We start from the raw sequence: 21637 nt of genomic DNA on the forward strand, positions 1-21637 counted from the left end.
TTCCTAACACACCCTGGATCATGGAATGACTTAATACCAAACATGAAAAACTATACATATTGGTTTGACGAAAGTGTATCTAAAACTTACACCCTGGATCATGACAAGATTTTGTACCAAACATGAAAAGCTATACATAGGCAAGTGACTGGAACGTGCATTACAAGCTATCTGAGTAAATGTACATCTATTAACATCAAACCTTAAGGATCCCTAGAGGGCCACCTATAAGACTTAACTCCATCATCAATCGACATGAGATAGTATTTATTGGTGTGATGAAAGTATATCTTAAATTGAGAGAGAGAGAGAGGGAGAGAGAGAGAGAGAGGACCTGCGACACTTACACCAGAGATATAGGATTAAAGGGCGTTGAGCCTTTTAGAGACATAGGCCTTTGCAAAATACAAGTAGGAGGCTAAGCCAATGAAGCTGAAACAAGCAAGTAGCCAGTAAAAGTAATCCAGATGAGCCTGGTTCAGGTTGTTTGCAAACCAACTCACTTGACCAGATTGGCTCGTCGCTTTCTCAATGACTGATATCATGAAACTGCTGAGAAAGCTACCAATACCGAATATGCTTAAATACAGAGCCAATCCCACGCTCCTCAGCTCGCTCGGGACCTGGTCGTAGAAGAACTCTTGAAGACCCACCATCGTAAAAACATCCGAGACACCGAAGAGAACATACTGAGGAACTAACCACCACACACTCATTGGAACCGTAGCGTCTGGCGAATCGACGAGCCCGTAATCCGCAGCGGTTTTAAGCCTTTTCATCTCCACTAAAGCTGCTATTACCATAGCAAGGAACGAGAGGAATAAGCCTGTACCGATTCTCTGAAGCATCGTGATTCCGCCTGGCTTATGTGTATATGATCTTGCGATTGGGATGAGTACGCGGTCATACAAGGGGAGGAAGATGACTATAGAGAGGCTGATGAAGGACTGGAGGGTAGCCGGAGAGATCTTGTAACCGGGTGTGATTGATCTCTCCATTGTGGCTCCTTGTTTGGTGAAGAAAGTTGGAGACTGCGCAAACACGACCGCATAAACCAAGCAAGTTAACCATATTGGAGCTAGCCGGAGCAATGATTTTGCTTCTTCAAGTTCATCTATACTACAAGAACCATTCTTTGCCACCAGAGCTTTGTTCAGAAAACTGCAGTTGTAAAAAGAACCAAGATATTACTACTTACTATACGGCTTTTTTGTTTTTTTTTAACAACTACGCAGTAACAACAAAAATCAAAGGCGATGAGAAGGTTTCTTACCTAAATTGATGCGAGATTTTGTGAGACATTAGACCAAGGCTTTCTTCTGCATCAGTTACAGCTGAAGCTGATACATTCCAGTTCTTAGCAGCTGCTACATAAACAATTCCAATCCTCGCAAAAGGGCTTTGATCTTCTCTTCGAATGCTGAAGAAGCGGTAAGTGCTTGTTCCAAGCAAGAAAATAATCAAAGCAATTACCATAGCAATGCATGGAATACCAAAGCCTAGAACCCAACTGAGATTGTCTTGGATGTAATTCAAGATCCATAGAGTGACTAAGGTGCCAAAGCACATGCCAAAATACCACCAATTGAAAAAGGAACTCTTTGCTTTGCACTCTTCAGGGTCCTTTTCATCAAACTGATCCGCTCCAAAAGCCTGAGCACACGGTTTGTGCCCGCCTTGGGCTAAGGCCACTAGATACAGGGCACTAAAGAATGTAATCACTTGAAATCGGGGAGAGCACGACGTGAGTGGATTGGTAACTTTGCAGTCTGAAGGAATCATGGCAGATAAAGTTAGTAAACCAAGCCCCTGTTGTTCATCAAATCACTATACATCAGACTCATTCTAGAGTTGATAAACAAGAAGAACCCAGCAAGTTATCCAAATGGTAGACAATATTACAGCATATAAATCCACCAATACACTCCATTATATGAATCAGAATCAAAAGGCTATGCTGGTTGTATGACTCAAGAAAAGCAACTGATTACTGATTCTGAACAATAAGTGAAACTGTAGAGTAAAGATAAACTTCCTTTTGACCAGGGCCGAATTTCGTGGCGAAACAAGCAGAAGAAGAGTTCGAGAAAGCTTCGTACCAATATATAGAGAGCCGAGGCGGCGAGGATTGTTCGGAAACGACCTAGAAAAGAGTCTGCGACGAAAGCACCAAGGAGCGGAAGCAACGACGCCGTTCCATACCAGGCGTTGACGTTGGCCGCAGCAGCCGCCGTCGACTGCCCCAGTGGTCCCGTCAAATAGGTTATCAGATTCGATGAAATCCCGTAGTAAGCGAACCGCTCAGCCACCTCCACGCCTGCCGTCGCAAAGCAAAGCCAGCCATTTATAAGCCGGCGAAGTGAAAAAGGAGAACTCTAGAGTACAAAATTAGCGGGAAAATCGGTAACAATGAAGGATATCTCAGGTAATACCGATGATGAATCCGGCGGATCTCCAGCCCCCAGAGGAAGATCTGATGGCCGGTTTGCTTCTGTAGTCAACGGATCCGTCAACGGTTTTAGCAAGAAGCGGAGTTCCGGCTTCGTCATCAGCGCCGGCGATCGCCATTTCGGTTGTTGGTTTCTCCGAACGAGGAAGTAAATAAATGAAAAATATCTAAAAAGTCTTTGAATCAATCGACCATTTTTGTTTTTTTTAATGCTAAAACCTGTGTGGCTGTGTGGAAAGAAAAAGTTTGTTAGCTTCAGAGGCAAACATTTTTGCTTTTTTGTTTTTTTTTGTTTTTTGGTTTCGTCTTCTTCTCCAAGAATTTCCAGTGACGACTTATTTTCATCATATATAAACAAAATTGGGCCCGAGTCGCAGATTTACTTCGTCTATCTTTTTAAAACCTACATTTTCAAATGTTGTAAGAAAAATTGTACTAAACAAATACATTTTTATTTTGATGAAAAAAAAGGAGAAAAGTGTCAAAATTGTAAGAAAAAGTGTTATTTTGCTTTTATAAAGGATTTAAATAAATTTATCTTTTTTTTTTCCTTCTTTCTATCATTTTACCAATAAGTTACTTCTATTATATTTCAAAACAATCTTTATTACAAAAAAAATAGTACTTATATCATTTTTAATTTCTCTAACTTTTTCAACAACAGCAACAACAACTTAGCAGTTCTTATGTACCAGCAAATGATCAAGGTCTATACAATCAGACAGTAAGGAATTCATTTCAAGAGCCGAATGTTCCTACAATGGTACAATAGAACATTTTATACTTTCACCTTTTAATCAATCTTCAATCTCAGTTATGCTATCTCTAAACCAAATATTTAGGTTCAAATGCAGCAGCAGCAGCAGCAACAACAACAACAACAGCATAATTATCTTTACTTCTATTTAAGTGATTCAGGGACCCTTTGTTACACAATCAAAACGAAAGGTATAACAATTGGAATCACAATACGGTTACCAATCCAAATAATCCTACTCACATAGTGTCCAACGATTCCATCCTAAATTGGTATTATAACTCAAATGCAACATTTTTTTATACTAATAACATTTAAGTAAGAAATTTTAATTAAAAAAACCTTCTCTTTATTTTTTTATTTTTTTTGAAAAATAGGACACCAAACTATATAATCTGGCTCATACCAAAGTGTCCCATTTGCTACGTCTTCAGATATGTACGGTCAGCAACCACCGCTGCCATCGTTATTAGATGACTTCGAAGACGAACTTTTAGCCTCAATGATGGTTAATGACTTAATGCTCTAGCTAGGTAAGATCACCTTTTCCCAAATATATTAGAAAAAAAAAATCGAGGAATTTATAATATAAAATCAATTGATTTTTTATTAAATTTCACTTACATTTTTTATTCTCCAATTTGCTTCTCATACAAAATAAAACAAATACAAATCAAGCTATACGCAGCTTTAAAAGTTATATATTCCTCTCTCAACCTATATATATATATATATATGTGTTAAATTATTTTGCTAAACGTATCGGATTCTCGCATGACCATATCCTCTACAAAGTCTACCAGGGTATGAATTCTAACTCGAGCACTAATCCACAAGATAGTATATCTCGCATACCCAGACCTCAAATGCCTTCGCGCCCTATAAGCCAAGGTACCGAATCTAGACTAAGTGGATTTTCCACGAAAGATAAAATAAGCTTTTATACTCCAAAAGCTTATTTTATTTTGGACCAAAATGATTATATGTTGGCTTTTAAAACCAAAAATATTATGTTTAATCTCATTCAATAGGCATCAAGGTGGCATGCAAGGGTTGATTGATCAACCTTTTACAAGTGGTTTTGGACCCCCTTGCCTTGATACTCAGACACCTATACGTCCATTCATAAATTCAAACATACCTCTACGGGTACCAACATTTTTAATGCGATGAATTAATGAAAAACCGTTATTGTTCTACAGTTAATGTTACACAAGATAATCACTAACCATTACTAATGAGCTCCATATAGGAAACTGGAGGCCAGATCAATGGACAATCTTCTTTAACTCGTCATCTTACCAATATATGGCACACCAATAAACAACAGCGTAAATGTATTTTTATTTAGTATATTATTTTGCATTGATATCTTATATATGAATTACTATACATGCTCTGAAATTTTTATTTATAACATATATCTGACAGAAAAAACGTGGCCTACGAAGTAACCAAAGTCAATTTGAAGATGGAGAATCATCATCTTCTATTCAGCGAAGTGTACGTTTTTCCAAATCCACATTCTATTTTTTTTAAAAAAAGATATAAATCCACATTTTCATTAAAAGCATATATAGTAACAAATAATCAAATCGACAAATGTAATATGAGTTAATTAAGAAAATATTTTTTAAATTTATAACAATATGAGTTAATTGAAAAATGCAGAGGATCATCTTGCCAGCAAAAAATGATGTTTCAGCTGCTAATCTTCGTGAAGAAAGGTTTTTGACTTTTTTCATCTATTACTTTATATGTTTTATATGTTTGAATGTCTGATATTCGCATATAAGCATTTATTAGTCTTTATAAATGGAAACATAACTTTTATGATTATAAACGATACAATCTTGTTTTTTCTTCGACTCAAAGTACGGCTTAATCCTCACTCATTTGAGAAGATTTGATGATATAAGGTAATTGATTCTTAGATGGTGATGACATACATACTAGCGACGTAACTAACGAGAGAGACTGTTGAATTAACGTGCAGATACGTGAATGATGTATTATGCTATTTGTGTTGATTTGCTATCTAATAATATATTTAGCATGCCAATTCCTAATTAATGATTATTGTTGACAGCTTTTTTTTAATAAATAAGTGTATACTTTTCTAAACTAAAAAGTGTATACTTTTGATTTAACTAATTCTTAAGAATTTAACTCGTGTTACTTTTTATTTCAAGTTACCATATAAATTATACGATTCAATATATGAATCCTTCGGCTATTGTATTGATCCTCACTAAAAATTTCGGAATTATAAAAGAAGCGATAGTTAAAAGTTAAGATTTTTTTTAGAGTTTAGTGATAAATTTATGACTATTGTGAGTTTTATACAAATTATGAATCTGAACAAAATTTAAGAACGAAATACAACATTGTAATCTTTCACGGTTTGTTCCTCTTAATCTACAGAGCAATGATCAAACTTAATCAAGCCTTGAGAAGTGAGATGATTTCAGTGGCAGTAAAGTATCAGATTGGAGGCACAACTAGCTATATACTATAAGTATTATGTAATTTTGTTCCTTTTTTTTTGAATTTTTTGTTCGACCGTGCATTTTATTGCCCTTTGTTCAGAAAAAAAAAAGACAATGCATTTTATCTTATTTATATACTAATAAATTTGGAGGTTGGAAGTCTCTCCAATACACTAAATTAGTTTGTTTAACGAATTCTAGAGGTGCTCACAAACTTTTTTTGTAGTTCTTTATGTTTCCTCAACCTCATCAAGATAAGTTCCTAAATTGGATAAAAGTACATGTCTTCATGTCACGACTCACGAGTCGTTGCAGTCAAATCAGAGAAACTCTGAAAACATTTTCGCTCAAAACTTTGTTTTTCATTTTTTTTTACCACACGAACTAATGGCATGCTACTTTTCCAATTATCTTCTCTTTTGTGAAATTAGGTCATAGATCAAACTCTGTGATTAGTTGAATAGGTCAATATGGGGAAAGTTGGAAAGACGAAAACAAGCAAGTATAAACTTTTTTTATCACTAAATGAAAAATCCCACGTCAACTGAAGTAGTACCTGGCCATCAATAATTTGTGAAGACTATCTTCGAATTATTTATTTAAAAATCAAAAGAAATGAACACAGCTAAATCCAATATTTTTTCTAGTGGCCGCAACAACAGCAATGACAAACCAACCAAACAGCTTCGACTTTCTTTTGCTTTTGACAAATTAAATTAAAGCTAACTATGAATGGATAATTCTTGGATCCTGCGCGATTATACTAACCTAACTTGTTAATTTAATACTTTTTGGTTATGTATCGAAATCGACTCACATAATTGAAACATGTATTTATTCGAATGATCACATTAGTAAAAAGTCTTATTTTGGAATGTATTTCAACCAGTTAAATTTCTAGTTTAATAAGTGTTGAGGGAGTTGTTCGCGCACATATGTTCTACTCTCTAGTGGTAGTTTGGACCTTAGATATTGTCTCTGTTGGTTTAATTTTCATTAGGAATTAAAATCATACGCTTTAGAAATTATGAGTCGGGACCGTATATGTTATCGACTGGTTGTGGTGTTTAGTTCTAGCAAATTACGTTGAACCATGTTTGAGGCCAGCTGAGGTCAGGTTGGCTCACACCTGAGATTAGTCATACAACGTAAAGTCGGTTATAAATGAACTATATTCTACTAGTCCGATGTCCTTATCACCCAAAATTATAAAAAGGGTTGAGTGAGTTTAACGAATATTAATATATTTTAAAACTTTACTAATTAACATACGTTTCAAATTTAAGGTCAGCAGTCAAAATTTGTTTCATTATGGTTTTCTCGGTCAATAATCCGTTTTGCTCATTTCGTATAATTCACTTCGCTTGTAATTTGCTTCGGTGTTGCCATTTGGAACATGAAATTCACTTAATAATATTCCTTTTAATTAATTGCATATGAAATGTTTTGTTAATATAATTGTCCCATATGAAGAGTTGTAACGCTGAGGTGTGTGTGGTATACTGGTGTAGGCCTACATGAAGCAGTGCCTACATGACGCAGTCTGTAGCATCTTGACAGCTCCAGAATCTTGGAATTTCCCTGGTAATATCAAATTTTAACTAATATTTAATTTCTACAGATAAATAACAATTAGTTTTTATTTTAAGATTAGAACGCACCAAAATATGGGTCCAAAATTTTATATAACGAATAAAGAAATCATAAGACACTTTCTTTACGTGCGAGGCAGTCTGTAGATGTTTTATCTATGTGTCATCCTCCCATTTCATGATTTATTTTTAAAAAATTTTATAAATACCAAATGAATGAATATTAGTTTTGTTTTGCAGGATAATGAATATTAATTAGTAGCTACGATTAGGAAGAATAAAATTGTGTTCCAATTAGTCGTTGACATGTAATTCTTCTGTAGTTGGATTTGATATTATATAACGATTTCATGATTTGAATCATGACTGTATATAAATACAAGGTTTCTAGAAAGCGTCAGCGTTGCGACTTGCGAAACTTGTGAAAAACATTCTGGTACTTTTTCAATAAAGACATGAACAATTACAGACTTTCAGATTGGCCACACCCTTGTTACCAAAAAAAAAAAAGATTGGCCACCCTAGTTGGATACATTTTGTTATGTTAAAAATCAAAAACTCTTGCATGGCTACCTAGAAGTTAAATTTAAACTCTTACAAAATTATGTGTTAGAACTTACAAATAACTCTTAACTGAACTCCTACAAATTTAACTTTATAGACTTCTAACTACAAATATAAATAAACGAAATGACAACATAGTTAAGTACGAAAATTAAAAATTCTTGCTAGATCATAGATATTATTAAGACAAGAATAAAATTGTAGTTGGAACGATTCAAACTTTTTTTGTTTAGTTCCAAACGTATAAGATATCAACACATATTTAACACTCAGGTGATGATAACATGGTGTCATGATTTGACAAAACTACTTTTAATTAATTTATTGAAAACCCGATTAGCTTTTCTAACACATAGTACATACTATATTTTAACATACTTTTTTCCTCAAACAAAACCAACCATATAATTATCGTTCTATGTCCTTTAATACTTTGTCTAACACATTCAACTTTGTAAGAGTTTATATACTATGAAAGCATGACTTTTGGTATTATGTGCGGATGTGCCTTATAATATATATATATATATATATATATATATATATTTATGCAGTCTATACAAATAACGTTTTAAATTCACCTGAGTTTTTTTTTAGAAAACAGAGTAAAATGAATGAAGCATTCATGAACATTTATGCAAGACTTGGAAAAGAATCAAAAACAAATTATCGTGAGTAAATAACGTGATACATATACAATATCCTTCCATGATAAGAAAATCGAATCAAGAGAATTGAGTGTAACGAATCTAAATTTAAAAGGGAATATGATTAACTACCATTCCAAAAAAAAAAGTTGTTAATTTAGTTAAATTGTTTAAAATTGGGATGTCCGAGTTTTTTTTTTTTTTTTGGGAGAAGCAAAAGACGGCCGTTTGGAGCAAGAAAAAATTAGGACCCACTAAGAAAAGTATCTGAAAATTAGCTGTCGAACAGCTCTGAAACAGTCTGTTCCCTTTTTGCTCTCATAGAACATCTCCTCCATTTTCTCTCTTCCTTGATTTTTCTTTTATAAAAACCTCTGCTTTCTCCTCTCTCTTCCTCTCTCAAATTCTATCTCTCTCTCTCTCTCTGTCTCTCTCTCTCTCTCTCTCTTTAATCTCTCTGATCATCGAGAAATTCGAATCAGTCATGGCTCAAGAAGAGATACAGAAACCTGCTGCTTCTACCACTTCCCCTGTTCCGGCTAAGGAGGAAACTACGGCACCGGTTAAGGAGGAAACTACGGCGCCGGTTAAGGAGGTGTCGGCACCTGTTACTGCTGAGAAATCTGTGGCAGCGCCTGCTCCGGCAGCCACGGAGGAGAAGGTTGTGTCTGAGAAAGAAGCAACGGTACCGGTGTCGGAACCGGAGGTGGCTGCCGAGAAGGTGGAAGAGGTCGCGACAGGGAAGGAGGTCGTGCAAACGGAATCTTTTAAGGAGGAAGGCTATTTGGCTTCAGAATTGCCGGAAGCTGAGAAGACGGCGTTGGCGGAGTTTAAGGAGATGGTGAGGGAAGCTTTGAACAAGCGTGAATTCACCGCTCCACCTCCATCTCCGGCGAAAGAAGAGAAAGTTGAGGAGAAGAAAACAGAGGAAAAGAAGGAAGAGAAAACAGAGGAAGTAAAAACAGAGGAAAAATCTGTTGTGGCTGAGACCAAACCGGAGGAGAAATCTGCTGCTCCAACCGATGCAGAGACCAAGAAAGAAGAGAAATCCGCCGCTCCTGCTCCGGTAGAGACAACACCGGCTGCTCCGGTCGTCGCAGAGACCAAGAAGGAAGAGAAATCCGTCGCTCCTGCTCCGACAGAGACCAAACCGGAAGCCCCGGTCACCCCAGAGACCATGAAGGAAGAGAAACCGGCTCCGGTAGAGACCAAACCGGTTGCTCCAGTCGTGACAGAGACCAAGAATGAAGAGAAAGCAACCACCTCTGCGCCTGTAGAGACCAAACCGGCTGCTCCGGTCACCACCACCGAGGCAAAGAAGGAAGAAGAGAAAGAAGCAGTGGTAACAATCGAGAAGGCTTTCGCAGCTGATCAAGAAAACGCAACCAAAACCGTCGAAGCAATTCAAGAATCGATCGTCTCAATCACTCTTCCAGAGACAGCTGCGTCAATAGAGCCAGAAGAAATCTCAATCTGGGGAATTCCACTTCTCGAAGACGAAAGATCCGACGTGATCCTCCTCAAGTTCCTCCGAGCACGCGACTTCAAAGTCAAAGAAGCCTTCACGATGCTGAAAAACACCGTTCAGTGGCGCAAAGAAAACAACATCGACGAACTCGTCGGAGAAGATCTCGAAGGAAGCGAGTTCGAGAAGATGGTGTTCACTCACGGAGTTGACAAACAAGGTCACGTGGTGATCTACAGCTCGTACAGTGAGTTTCAGAACAAGGAGATGTTCTCAGACAAAGAGAAGCTCGACAAGTTCCTCAAATGGAGGATTCAGTTCCAAGAGAAGTGTGTGAGGTCTCTCGACTTTAGCCCCGAGGCTAAATCGTCGTTCGTGTTCGTTAGCGACTTCAGGAACGCTCCTGGACTCGGTAAGAGAGCATTGTGGCAGTTTATCAAACGAGCCGTTAAGCAATTCGAAGACAATTATCCAGAATTCGTCGCCAAAGAGGTAAAGGCATTTACTTACATTGATTATGATCACAATTAAAAACGTTAAAGTTTTAATCTTTATACGAAACTTTTGGGGGTATGTTTCAGCTTTTCATTAATGTCCCATGGTGGTACATTCCTTACTACAAAACCTTCGGGAGTATCATCACATCTCCGAGGACAAGGAGCAAAATGGTCCTTGCTGGTCCATCTAAATCCGCTGATACCATTTTCAAGTAAATTATGTTTCATTGAAACTTTGTACTAATATAAATTTAATGTTTCTCTTCACACATAAAAGCTTATATCCTCTGTTTTTGGATGGAACAGATATGTTGCTCCTGAAGTAGTTCCGGTTAAATACGGTGGACTAAGCAAAGAAAGTCCGTTCACCGTTGAAGATGGAGTCACCGAGGTCGTCGTTAAATCCTCAGCTAAACATACCATTGAATTGCCTGCTACCGAGGTATATATGATCTCGGTTGTTTAGTAACATTTAGTAACATTCATTTACATTTGTTTTTACATTTAGGCATTGGTTGTTTGTGTTTGTGTGTTACGTTTTGGGTTTAGTATATATTTTATTTCAAGATGAACCCACAACTTGTCATTTTAGGGAAATTTTCTTGAAAGATAATTAATGATGATTGTGTATATCTTGCTAGGCTTGCACGCTCTCGTGGGAGCTTAGGGTATTGGGCGTGGACGTGAGCTATGGAGCTCAATTTGAGCCAACCAACGAGGCAAGCTACACCGTGATCGTCTCTAAGAACCGGAAGATCGGTTTAACTGATGAACCTGTGATAACCGATTCTTTCAAGGCGAGTGAACCGGGAAAGATCGTGATCACGATTGATAACCAGACCTTTAAGAAGAAGAAGCTGCTCTATAGGTTCAAAACCCAAGGATAAGATTATGTGCCCGATCTTTGAAAGAAGATAAAGAAAAATGGTTATTTTGTTATTTGGAGGTGGGGAATTTTAATCAATTTAATTTAGTATTTTTTTTTATTTATGTAATTTTTGAAACCTTCAAAAGGGGATTGTGTTTTGTCGATGGTTTTGATTTGTTTTGGTGATGGGATTCTCCTCTATTGATGATTCTAATATATACAAATGTTTGTGTGCCGAGATGTGACTACCATTCCAAAAAATATTTGGTACATTACTTGACATTTTGAATAAATTTGAACTTATATTTTGTCTTTTCATGTTCAAGAATCGATTCCAATCAGAGTTACGATTTTGATTATTATATATATATATTTTTTTTCATTCCATTTCTAATTTTCTAAGCTAAGGCAACTCTTCTAAGTGAGTTGAACTCTTCATATAAAATAACATATAGTATTGTATTTTTCATATCATGATATTGTCTTGAGTCTTGACATTTTCAAAATCATGCCTGCTTCATTGACACAAAAAGAGGAAACGGTCTACATGCTGCGATGTCTCCACCGCTCCGGCCTCCAATTATATTGCTCCTATCAAATAGATGAATACCCTTCAACATATTATCCGCACAAGATTTGAGGTTAAAGTGGCCTACCAGCTTAAGAAACTTTATTGAGTGATGGCGGATAATAATCCGATGGTAGAATGTTCCAGCATTAGCTAATTTGGGTATTGAAAAATCTTCAAATGAACTTGATACAACCGAGTATCTTCATCGCTTTAACGTTTGGTTTAAGGATATTCTCGTCAAGACTTTGGAATAGTAGTTGACTATAAATAACTATCCATACCCTAATAGTAATACTGTAATATGGATTTCTTAAAAAAAACATTTTCAAATGATAGTATTTTATTCCGCGGAATATGAAATTAATTGGCTCTCGATATATATTTTCGGGGAAAGAAGATTCAACTGCTGCGTTAGTCTCACCTCACCACTAAATGCCAAAGATAGTTAAAAAAGAACCAATACTGAAAACTCAGGATCTTATGTTGAATTCCATTCTCACATAATAACATAATTTATGTCACCTCTAAGTCACACAAACCACCTAAATTATTCCACTTGGAGGCTGAAAGCTGACCCAACATACAAACAAACAAACAGTATCCAATGAAAAAGCCTGCCTTAAAGTTACAAACAGTTTGGAATGATTACATACATATGTATACAATTTTGGTGTAAAGAATATTAAGAACTGGACTAGCAATAATGATATCTGGTGCATAGGGAGGGGACATGCATGGACCAACACAACAACAACACATAACGTACACACGACCATTACCGTGAGAGAAAAATGAAATGCCACACATTTTTCTCAAACAAAAACTGTCAAAATAATCAACCTAAATCTGAGTTTTACCTCGTAATAAAAAGGAAATTAACTTTTACCCATATAATAACAGTTTGCATACAATTCTTTTAAGGTAATAATAATTTAGATTCAAATCATCAGTGTCCGAATTCATGCTAATATCCGAAACGGACATCCTTTTTCGGCCCTATTTAACATGAGGCCCAATAATTCGACCCAAATTTCTTCGCTTGCACAAAAACAAACCCTTTTGACTCATTGAGATCGAAATTAGGCGAAAAGTGAATTGCGGAAGAACAATAAGAAGGAAATTTCTGAGAAATCGAAATCGGAAAGTATTGGAGTCACGAAATGGAGAAGAAGAGTAATAGCGAGTCCGATGTCAACGCCAAATGGGACACCTGTCTCGATCTCACTGCCCGTCGTGTCGTCTACTCTTCCCTCGGCGGCGCATTCGCCGGTCTTCTCTTCTTCAGTTCGGTGTTTTCAATACCCTCTCCTCTTTACTTATGGTTTTAATTGCGTTCACTTACACATCGTTTGATTACAAATTAAGTTTCTGGAGATCATAATCGAATAGAGTTCTGATTCAAATAATCTTAATCCTGGTCTATGATTCATGTAGTCAATTTTTGTGTGTGTGTAGGGAGTCCTGTTACAAGATGGGCGTCGATTGCTTTTGGTGCCGGAATCGGTATTGGCTCTGCATACGCAGATTGTTCTCGTGTATTTAATACATCGTCTTCAACGTCAGCCACTTTATTAGCTCCCAAGAGTACAGAGACTTCTGTATCTCAGGTTAGTCGGAAATTTCTCTTATGCTTTACGTCATGCCTTGATTGTGGGAATATCGATTACATAGAGTTTCTCTGGATCGATTTGATATTCGCATTTGGCACAAAGAGTGGAAGTTAGAAATGATGCTGAAATTAGAATGGTTTCCATAGAAGCTTAAACGATAGATTATTTGGACCTATGGTTACAGATTCGTGCGATCAATATGTTATCTTTGCTTTTTTATCTCTAATTTCACATTTTGAGCATTGCATGTGAGAGTATTGTTGCTGTTTATCTCACTAGCAAATAAATTTGCCAGATTTTTTTTTGTTTTGTTTTTCATAGTGTCGCGCTGGAAAATGACTAGTAATAGTTACCGCCTTACTCGATAGGAATCAAGGATCGAGAACTGTCTTTATTTCTCAAGAAACGAGAGAACAAGTTTAGGGTTTGTTTTTAGAGATCCTAAACTCTCCCAAAGCCTAAAGGCTCTCAAAGAACCAAATGGTCAAAGATCCCTAACAAGTTCTCCCTCACCTCTATTATAGTAGTCCATCAGTACCTTACTTCACCCCTATCAATGTTACTAAGGTTTTGTTTAGAGGTAGAAAACAGTTTGAATCTTTTGCCAATGTGTACGAAAATTTGTAATGATAGGTGTGTCATTAAGTAAATAAAAAGTTACTAATCCAGTCATGTTTTTTTTGGTTTTTGATCTTGTTGATTGATTCCAGGCAGCGGAAGAGTAAGACAACGAGGGAAGTTGAGGATAAACCCAAAGATTGACGTGTGTTTAATACAAGAGTTGTTTACATTGTTATGAAAATGGTTGCTGATCTTGCAGGACATGGCTTTTGAGATGTATATGCCATTGTCAAACCTTTTGCTTTTGCAGTGGTTTTGTACACACTGATGTCAAAAAAATGTTATTTTTACTTCTTTTCGGAAAAATCTTATTATTCCCCCGCTTATGCAGTTGTGCTAATGGAGAATTCTCGCAGGTGCTTAATCCAACAAAATGATGCTTTGGCACTATATAAGCCGACCAGTTCTCTTTGTGAAAAGTTTTTGGTTTGACCTAGAAAATTTGGAAAACCATACCGAATATTAAACGTACAAGTTTCAAAGCGGCGTACCGGGTTTGAGATGCCTACTCTGATTTCTTGGTGAGGCAGCTTTTTTCTCACCTTTTATATCGTTGTCTTGTCCCCTAAGAAATACCGGGAGAAAAATCAGTGTAAAATGTCACTATGTTTGTTGTTTGATCATTAGATTGTAAATTTGATATATATCACAAGGAAAATTTAGGGATAATTGGCAAAATACAGTATTTAGATAATTAAATTAGTAAAGATCTAATCGAGCCCTAATCTACACTTTTCATAACCAAAATAGCCTCTTCGCAGCCACAGATTCGCCCTAATCTTTTTTCTTCTTTTTGAGTCTCTCGATATCTCCTCCGTCGAAACCATGAGCAGATTCGGCGGTAAGATATCTCTCTATCTCTCTCATTGTTGCTGGAATTTGGTTTTTGTCTATGTATCTAGGTTTCATCAGATCGATCTGCCATAAGTTAAGACTATATATTAGAAGATCAAATCTTCGGGTTTTTTAATGGATCTGTTTTCTCTTCCTCGCAGTGCATAGCACACACGTTTACTGGGACGTGGACCAATGGAAACCCGATGAACATAAAGATCCTCGTTTGGTTTATTCTAATGTCAAATCAGCTCTTCAGTTTGAGGGTTTTTGTCCTGGCCCGATGTCAATCCGCGCTTATGGTGACAAGGCAAAAACCTTCTCCGACGATCTGACTACTGAATATTTTGATGCCGGAATCGACGTTGAAAACAACGGTGAATTGTATTTTTTTTTTTTTAAGTTTTTTTGACACTTAATTTTTCCTTCTTTTTTTTCTTTCTTCTAACTTGTGCATATGTGTATATATGTCGGTAATCGAGATTCCAGGGGATCAATATGACAGAGTTCATGAGATGTTGATTGACATGGTTTACTGGGCCTGGAACAACAGTAGAGGAAATTTGGTTGTAATCTCCAAAATCTAACAAGACACGGAGATGCTCTATGTTCTTAAAGCTTTGGCAGAGAGAGGTCACTACGTTATGTTAGCAAGTCCAGGGCCTGGTTTTCATTCACCAACTACCAACGAGATTGAAAAATGGGTTTGGTATTGTCCAAACCTTTTCAATGGAGAGAAAAGCGACTTTGCGAAAGAGCAAGAGGCTATAATAGAGAGTGTCTTCCCATCAGGAAAGCAAGATGAAGAGGAATGCTGTATCGATTATTAGACTTCTTTGAATTTTCGGATAGTCTTCGTATTATTGATCCGATTGCAGTTTAGTATTATTCTTCTTAGATATATAGCCCAAGTTGTTTCTACCACTTCAAATTTCAAAAAAAAACATTTCCTATATAACCATTTCACATGCTCAAGAAAATTGTAACCATTTTATGTTTCGTAGCATGTTTACAGATTCAAGAATGCATATCTACATACCCATCGAATCTCCTCAGGTTTGTACTGAATCCTCCATTTCAAGGTTTCTTTATGCATTTCAGTTGCCTTCTGATATGAACCTTTGTTCACGTAAGAAATATTTAGAAGATTTAGGCAAAGTTTTTCTCTTAATCTTAGTTTCTCTTGGAGATTTAAGATTAGTCCTGGGAAGCTGATTTCTTATTAATCTATAGAAACCTTTATATAGGATACAACTACACTTTAACTAAAAATTTAGATACAAGCTAACGTTAAAAGGAAAACGCTTAAACGTAATTAAAAAGGAAAGTATCAAAATCAAATGTAACACTAAAACTGATTAAACAAAACACCCACCCTAACAATTATCACGTATCACTTTCTTGACATGGCCATTACGCGCAGCTAAATACCGCGTAGTGGTATCATCCCAACAATACTTAGATGAGTTCTCCCCCATGGCCCTAGACCCTAGTAATGTCCTCACTTCATTGATCTATATTATAATAATATATTGTTAAAAGAAACTAACATGCAATATAATATTTGATTCAAACATCAAATTATCATCATCACAGAGCAGCTAATGCTTCCTCTTATCATCATCATCATCATCATCATACCTTGTTTAGAAATCCACTTGAAGACGATTTCTTGGAACCAGAACTCATCTCTACTGAAATTCAGAATTAAATTGATTAGAGAGAAGGAAAATAGCCGGGACAAAACACCGGCCACACCGGAAATAGTCTCCAGGAGGCGAGGAAAAATGGTTAGGATGAGCCATTGAGATGGTCAATGATATGTTTATAGCTTAAATAACCAATCGAATAGCTCAACAATAAAATCCATCTTTTATCAAATTTATCGAGTTGTTTAGTCGTATTTATGATCTCGTCGGTTACAAATGTTTGAGAGAAGTTCAATTTTTGCGGCCATAGTTGTAAAATTACAAGTGTAGCATATGATATACAATTAATACTCCTTTTAACCAATCATCGTCTCTCACAGCTATACAATCAGCTCCGCGTCTTTGCCTTGCAGGCCCCCACACATGTTGATGACGCATAATTAGAAGAGTTTGAACGGCTGGGATTGAATCTATTTCTCCACTATAGCTTAATCGTTCGCCACGTAACCGATATAATCATTTTCTTAATACTTAACTGCTACGGAAAATTACAGTACATAGAGCGAGGACGACGAGAGACTAATAGCAGAGGAGGAAGAAGATGAATACGCCTCCGGAGATCGAAGTTTGTTCGATATGCCATGGCCATTTCATTGCTCCTTGCCAAGCTAATTGCTCCCACTGGTTCTGCGGTGCGATCTCTTTTATTCTTTTGCTTTCTCCGAGTTTCCCTTTTCTCCTCCTCTCGAATCGCTTGGAATCGGTTGTAGTTTTCAGTAGTTATCCAAGGAATCGAGTGTAGAATCTCAGTTCATTGAGTTTTGACGCTCTTAAAAGTCGCTTCCTTAATCTGTTCGGTTTTCTCTTTTCGACTTGTATATTCGCTATTCAAAGTGCATTCTGGGCTGGAAATTCGCAACTCTTTTCATCGAATGGATTATGATTAGGTTTGTAATTTAGTTTGGAGAAAGCTTCAGGTCTCGTTCTTCTGCTTTTTAACGTTCCTAGGATTAGAGAATCCAGGCTAATATGATTGTTAGTTATATACATGAAATTTCAGGGCATGATCCGACTCCTTGAATCTTTTCAATCATTGCAGGAAATTGCATTATGCTTGTTTGGAAGCATGGATCTACATTACGGCCATGCAAATGTCCCTTGTGTCGTCGTCCAATTAGTTTGCTGGTTCCTTCTGAGGAAACATTGAGAGGCCGGAATGACACTGCGGTTTCTGAGGTTCTTCGCGATGTTGAAACTTACAACCGAGTCTTTGGTGGTCAGTCAAGTGGTCTAGTTCAGGTATGTGTTTCATGAACTGATTATCACTGATCAGAGCCAAGTTTGGTGAGAAGTAGAATAGTTGTTGAGGGTATGTGTTTAAGGAATTACATATTGGCTTAGCTCTTAAGTGTATGATACAAGGAAATATGAACTGTTGCTTAGCCAGGAAAAGCAATTTTTCAGTTCAAGGATTGACTCTAGACTCTATAGTAAGGATTTTGTTTAGATGCCAACTTATTGTTTTCTTTAACTTTCGGTGGTTTATTGCTTTTCTCACTGTTCTCTTCGCCTTAGCAAGTCAGGGATGAATGGTTACAGTTTCATCATCTTGTTATTTCTTTTGTACAAATTCATCCATCTCATAAGTTTGACAAGAAGTAAATCTAGAGTTTACTGGAGCCTTGTCACATGAAACTTCACATTGTGTTTTGCAGAGGATGCAAGACCTTCCCTTCTTACTCCGAAGGTTGTTGCGGGAGATGATGGATCCACGAAGAACGCTTCCACTGGTCATCAGAGCTCGTGTTTATATTGCGGTTAGTTAAAACATATTCATACTTGTGAACCCTAACTAAGCTTATCTTGCTTTCTGCTAAAAAAAAAAAAACTCACAACTTTGTGCACTTGATCACATCTGAACTGAAAAACAGCTGTGACTAACGCAAATTCACAACATTTGATCTGATGCAGTTGATACTCAGTGCAATTTACATAATCAGCCCAATAGATATCATTCCGGAAGGTGATTCCTCATTTTCATCCCTTGATTACAAATCATATTAGTACACTCATAGCCCTGATCACCAATACGTTAATTACCAATACTTTGTATCTCCATTACTTGTCAGGATTCTTGGGGGTTATCGGATTACTAGATGATCTTCTCATAGCCCTGATTTGTTTCCTCCATGTTGCTGCTCTCTACCGATCCGTTCTCCATCTCCGTCATGGAGGTTCTGGCTCATGAACCTCTCTGAAGTTTTCAAATCATTACGCCACTACAGTTGAAGAACTAAGTGACATGGTTTACTTGTTTGGCCATTTCGTCTTGTGTTCATGGTTTGACTGGTAGGAGACTTGGGATAAAACAAAAACATTTCTTTCATTACAGTAGAAGGTATTGAATTGGTTGAGTAACAAAAGAAATCGGTAAAGAATATGTACATATTTTCATTTTTTTTTTATCTCACTTTTCTCAAGAAACCCAATTTTATTACTTCCGCCTAGACAGGACTCGCATCGCCGGATCGAAGGTACGAACGTTCACCGGCATTGTTCTTTCCGGTGAATAACCGATCAAACGGTGACCTTATTGCTAGAAGCAAACGTTTTGGTGGACCAGCAGGCTCCTGGTAATTACCACCGCCGCCATCAGGAGACTGGATCGGACCGGTTCGGTACGGAGGTGTTATAGAGAACGGTCTTCGGTCAAACCGACCGTCTTGATCGAACCTTTCAAAGTAGAAATAGTTTCTTTCGGTACCTAGGCTTCCGGTTCTGTACCCTCTTATCGAGCTCCTCGCTTGAGGTAACGCCACATGGCCTTTTGATCTTTGGTTCACAAGCTGATCGTGCATCTCTTGGGGTAATCTTAGCGTGAACCGGTCAAAATTCTCTCCCGTTTGACCGGTCGGACTTGACTGGCTGAATAATCCGGCTAATTTCCACCCAGTAGACATTGATTTGCGTGGCATGCTCTGGTTACCTGACGAAGCCACTGAGTCAATCAACCGCTTGTCCGGAGAACCCAAAATCTGGTTATCATCAGTCGGCGTTCCCAGAGAGTCCTCAGCGGTTTCTCTAGCTAGACCGGGTATCTCGAAAGAAGCAGACCCACCCGGTACAGGAACAAGATTGGCGCGACAGAGTGGACACGTGGCGTTAGAGCGTAGCCAGGCATCAATGCAACCGGGATGGAACACATGACAACATTGAGGAATCAAACGCAGCGTTTCTTCGTCCTCGAACTCATTGAGGCAAACGGGACACTCCAAGGCTTCTTTGCCGATTCTCAACGTCTTCACGGTGGAGTAACGAAACGTAGGAAACGTTTCTATGACAGACTCGTCGAGCCCACGCGCCGTCTGTCTCATGTTAAGCCAGTTTCCCGGGTCACCAGATCGACCATCGTCGATCCCTAGAGCTTGCTCGAGACACCTCCGCATGCAGACGGTGATACATCCAAGTACGAAGAAAACGCTGACGAGTACGATCATGACTATAGCCGTAGCTGGATTGAACCCTGACCCTTCTTCAGAACCGCCGCTTTGAGCGGCAACGAGCCGTAACAGTAGCAAAAAAGAAGAACAGAACAATAATCGTGACATGACCACCATCGATGGTAGCAAATGGTTGAACAATCTGATTTTCGTGATAAGTTATTTGACCTCCCGGTTTCATGAGGACCAACAAAGCTTTGCCGCTATGGTTTCCCCGTGAAAGAGTTTTTTATAAAATCAATTTCTTCGTCTTTTTTCTTTTTGTCATTTTTTTGGGCTTTGGGAAGAAAACAAAAAGGAGCAAAAAAAAGCGATGCGAAGATCATAGGAGATGAGATTATAAGAACGTGTGAAACATTAATTAAGAGGGAGGTTGGCTTTTCCTTAGCTTAATGACTACAAGATGGTTGACTTTTGCAATCATCACAATATACCACCAATCAAAACATTTAGATATTTGGATAATGATATCTAAGTTATTTTTGTGATGGGTAACTCAATTTACAACGATACAAATCGGATAAATCAACTGATTTGGAGGGAAGTGGTCTTATCATTATCAATTAAAAATCCCAAGTTTGATTGAGTCTTAGTTTAGTTGATTGAGATTATATAGATATGTACATTTTTGTATTAAGATCTAAGATTTGCAATACGCTTACATCTTCGTAAAAGACTAAACTTAATACGAGATCAATCGTATCCTTATTAAGTCAACTCCAACATGGATTTTGATTTAAAATGAAAAAGCTTGATGTGGTCTTACCATAGTGGCATAGTAGGTCAACGCAGCTAGACAATGATAAGTTCGTAAGTGATCAATAAATATTTTAGCAATTGGTGATACATTTGCATCATCCCATGTTGTGATCACGTCGCTTTCCAACTAGTTACTAGTTAATTCTTCGTTATTATTTTAATGGCCTTAGTCTATATATCTGATCAATTTGGTGTGGAGTTGTGTATATTATTAAGATGCCATGACTTGGACGATGGCCCGAAATTGTAGAATATATGTTCTTGATTTTTTTAAAATATTTCTATTGTTGACATGTTCTATATTATATCAATATACTATTACAATATAATTGAAAAAAATTAGAGAGAAACTCAAATGAGATTTCAACTTCTTAAAAAAACAAACAACAATAGTCATATTTTATTATATTGTTTTAAGTATATTTGCATAAGATTTGTGATTATTAATTTCTGTTTTTGTTGGGACTATATGTTAATATAAAAAAATTATTTTATTAAATTTAATATATTTTTACATTAATTGAAATAAAAAATTTATTATCTTATAATAATTATTAATTTATCGAATATTAATTTATATAAATTTTATTATATCTTTCTTATATATAGGCAGTATTAAACGCCTAAGGGTTTTCAATAGATTGGTCGGCATCTAGAGACCGTCGTGTGTGGTGGATCTCGTTGTATCAGTGGTTGTAGTAGTATTACAAAACGTCAAAACCTCATCCTTGGTGTCTTTTTCAGGATGGTGGGTTGTAATCATTT

The 21637-nt window shown here is 37.0% G+C and overlaps 6 protein-coding genes across 7 annotated transcripts; 4 read left to right on the forward strand and 2 right to left on the reverse strand.

The window, feature by feature from the left end:
* Positions 1 to 45: 45 nt before the first annotated feature.
* LOC18992692 (protein NRT1/ PTR FAMILY 5.10) lies at positions 46 to 2742 on the reverse strand. 2 transcript variants are annotated; one of them, XM_006416125.2, is made up of 4 exons: positions 2433 to 2742; positions 2100 to 2317; positions 1274 to 1809; positions 49 to 1161 (listed from the first exon to the last, which is right to left on the reverse strand). In XM_006416125.2, exons 1-4 carry the CDS (start codon positions 2566 to 2568, stop codon positions 363 to 365), a joined length of 1689 nt encoding a protein of 562 aa, XP_006416188.1. In that variant the 5' UTR covers positions 2569 to 2742; the 3' UTR covers positions 49 to 362. The 2 variants fall into 2 exon arrangements, with proteins under 2 accessions (XP_024007822.1, XP_006416188.1); XM_024152054.1 differs by lacking the exon at positions 2433 to 2742 and having other exon boundaries at positions 46 to 1161; positions 1274 to 1769; positions 2100 to 2300.
* Positions 2743 to 8871: 6129 nt separating this feature from the next.
* On the forward strand, positions 8872 to 11566 carry LOC18992693 (patellin-2). The gene is made up of 4 exons (XM_006416126.2): positions 8872 to 10455; positions 10545 to 10672; positions 10767 to 10902; positions 11102 to 11566. Exons 1-4 carry the CDS (start codon positions 8983 to 8985, stop codon positions 11345 to 11347), a joined length of 1983 nt encoding a protein of 660 aa, XP_006416189.1. The 5' UTR covers positions 8872 to 8982; the 3' UTR covers positions 11348 to 11566.
* A 1394-nt stretch (positions 11567 to 12960) lies between these two features.
* LOC18992694 (MICOS complex subunit Mic10) lies at positions 12961 to 14483 on the forward strand. The gene is made up of 3 exons (XM_006416127.2): positions 12961 to 13183; positions 13355 to 13506; positions 14220 to 14483. The coding sequence occupies exons 1-3, from the start codon at positions 13060 to 13062 to the stop codon at positions 14232 to 14234; spliced, it is 291 nt and encodes a 96-aa protein (XP_006416190.1). The 5' UTR covers positions 12961 to 13059; the 3' UTR covers positions 14235 to 14483.
* Positions 14484 to 14835: 352 nt separating this feature from the next.
* On the forward strand, positions 14836 to 15917 carry LOC18992695. Its single transcript, XM_006416128.2, has 3 exons — positions 14836 to 14971; positions 15126 to 15341; positions 15454 to 15917. Exons 1-3 carry the CDS (start codon positions 14956 to 14958, stop codon positions 15549 to 15551), a joined length of 330 nt encoding a protein of 109 aa, XP_006416191.2. The 5' UTR covers positions 14836 to 14955; the 3' UTR covers positions 15552 to 15917.
* Positions 15883 to 19065, forward strand: LOC18992696 (E3 ubiquitin-protein ligase RNF170). Its single transcript, XM_006416129.2, has 6 exons — positions 15883 to 16020; positions 17027 to 17305; positions 17713 to 17912; positions 18329 to 18430; positions 18585 to 18636; positions 18743 to 19065. Exons 2-6 carry the CDS (start codon positions 17215 to 17217, stop codon positions 18859 to 18861), a joined length of 564 nt encoding a protein of 187 aa, XP_006416192.1. The 5' UTR covers positions 15883 to 16020; positions 17027 to 17214; the 3' UTR covers positions 18862 to 19065.
* Positions 19059 to 20485, reverse strand: LOC18992697 (E3 ubiquitin-protein ligase ATL15). Its single transcript, XM_006416130.2, has one exon. The coding sequence runs from the start codon at positions 20228 to 20230 to the stop codon at positions 19118 to 19120; it is 1113 nt and encodes a 370-aa protein (XP_006416193.1). The 5' UTR covers positions 20231 to 20485; the 3' UTR covers positions 19059 to 19117.
* Positions 20486 to 21637: the final 1152 nt, after the last annotated feature.

Source organism: Eutrema salsugineum, unplaced genomic scaffold (assembly GCF_000478725.1).
Source record: "Eutrema salsugineum unplaced genomic scaffold, Eutsalg1_0 scaffold_5, whole genome shotgun sequence".
Lineage (NCBI taxonomy): Eukaryota > Viridiplantae > Streptophyta > Magnoliopsida > Brassicales > Brassicaceae > Eutrema > Eutrema salsugineum.

Coding starts and splice junctions, on each gene's coding strand:
- LOC18992696 (XM_006416129.2), top strand. CDS start 17,215: ATGAATACGCCTCCGGAGATCGAAGTTTGTTCGATATGCCATGGCCAT. Junction 17,306..17,712: donor TTGCTCCCACTGGTTCTGCG/GTGCGATCTCTT, acceptor CAATCATTGCAG/GAAATTGCATTATGCTTGTT. Junction 18,431..18,584: donor GAGCTCGTGTTTATATTGCG/GTTAGTTAAAAC, acceptor GATCTGATGCAG/TTGATACTCAGTGCAATTTA.
- LOC18992697 (XM_006416130.2), bottom strand. CDS start 20,230: ATGGTGGTCATGTCACGATTATTGTTCTGTTCTTCTTTTTTGCTACTG.
- LOC18992693 (XM_006416126.2), top strand. CDS start 8,983: ATGGCTCAAGAAGAGATACAGAAACCTGCTGCTTCTACCACTTCCCCT. Junction 10,456..10,544: donor CAGAATTCGTCGCCAAAGAG/GTAAAGGCATTT, acceptor GGTATGTTTCAG/CTTTTCATTAATGTCCCATG. Junction 10,673..10,766: donor TCCGCTGATACCATTTTCAA/GTAAATTATGTT, acceptor TGGATGGAACAG/ATATGTTGCTCCTGAAGTAG.
- LOC18992692 (XM_006416125.2), bottom strand. CDS start 2,568: ATGGCGATCGCCGGCGCTGATGACGAAGCCGGAACTCCGCTTCTTGCT. Junction 2,318..2,432: donor ATCCGCCGGATTCATCATCG/GTATTACCTGAG, acceptor TTGCGACGGCAG/GCGTGGAGGTGGCTGAGCGG. Junction 1,162..1,273: donor AAAATCTCGCATCAATTTAG/GTAAGAAACCTT, acceptor TTACAACTGCAG/TTTTCTGAACAAAGCTCTGG.
- LOC18992694 (XM_006416127.2), top strand. CDS start 13,060: ATGGAGAAGAAGAGTAATAGCGAGTCCGATGTCAACGCCAAATGGGAC. Junction 13,184..13,354: donor CGCCGGTCTTCTCTTCTTCA/GTTCGGTGTTTT, acceptor GTGTGTGTGTAG/GGAGTCCTGTTACAAGATGG.
- LOC18992695 (XM_006416128.2), top strand. Junction 15,342..15,453: donor AATCGACGTTGAAAACAACG/GTGAATTGTATT, acceptor TCGAGATTCCAG/GGGATCAATATGACAGAGTT.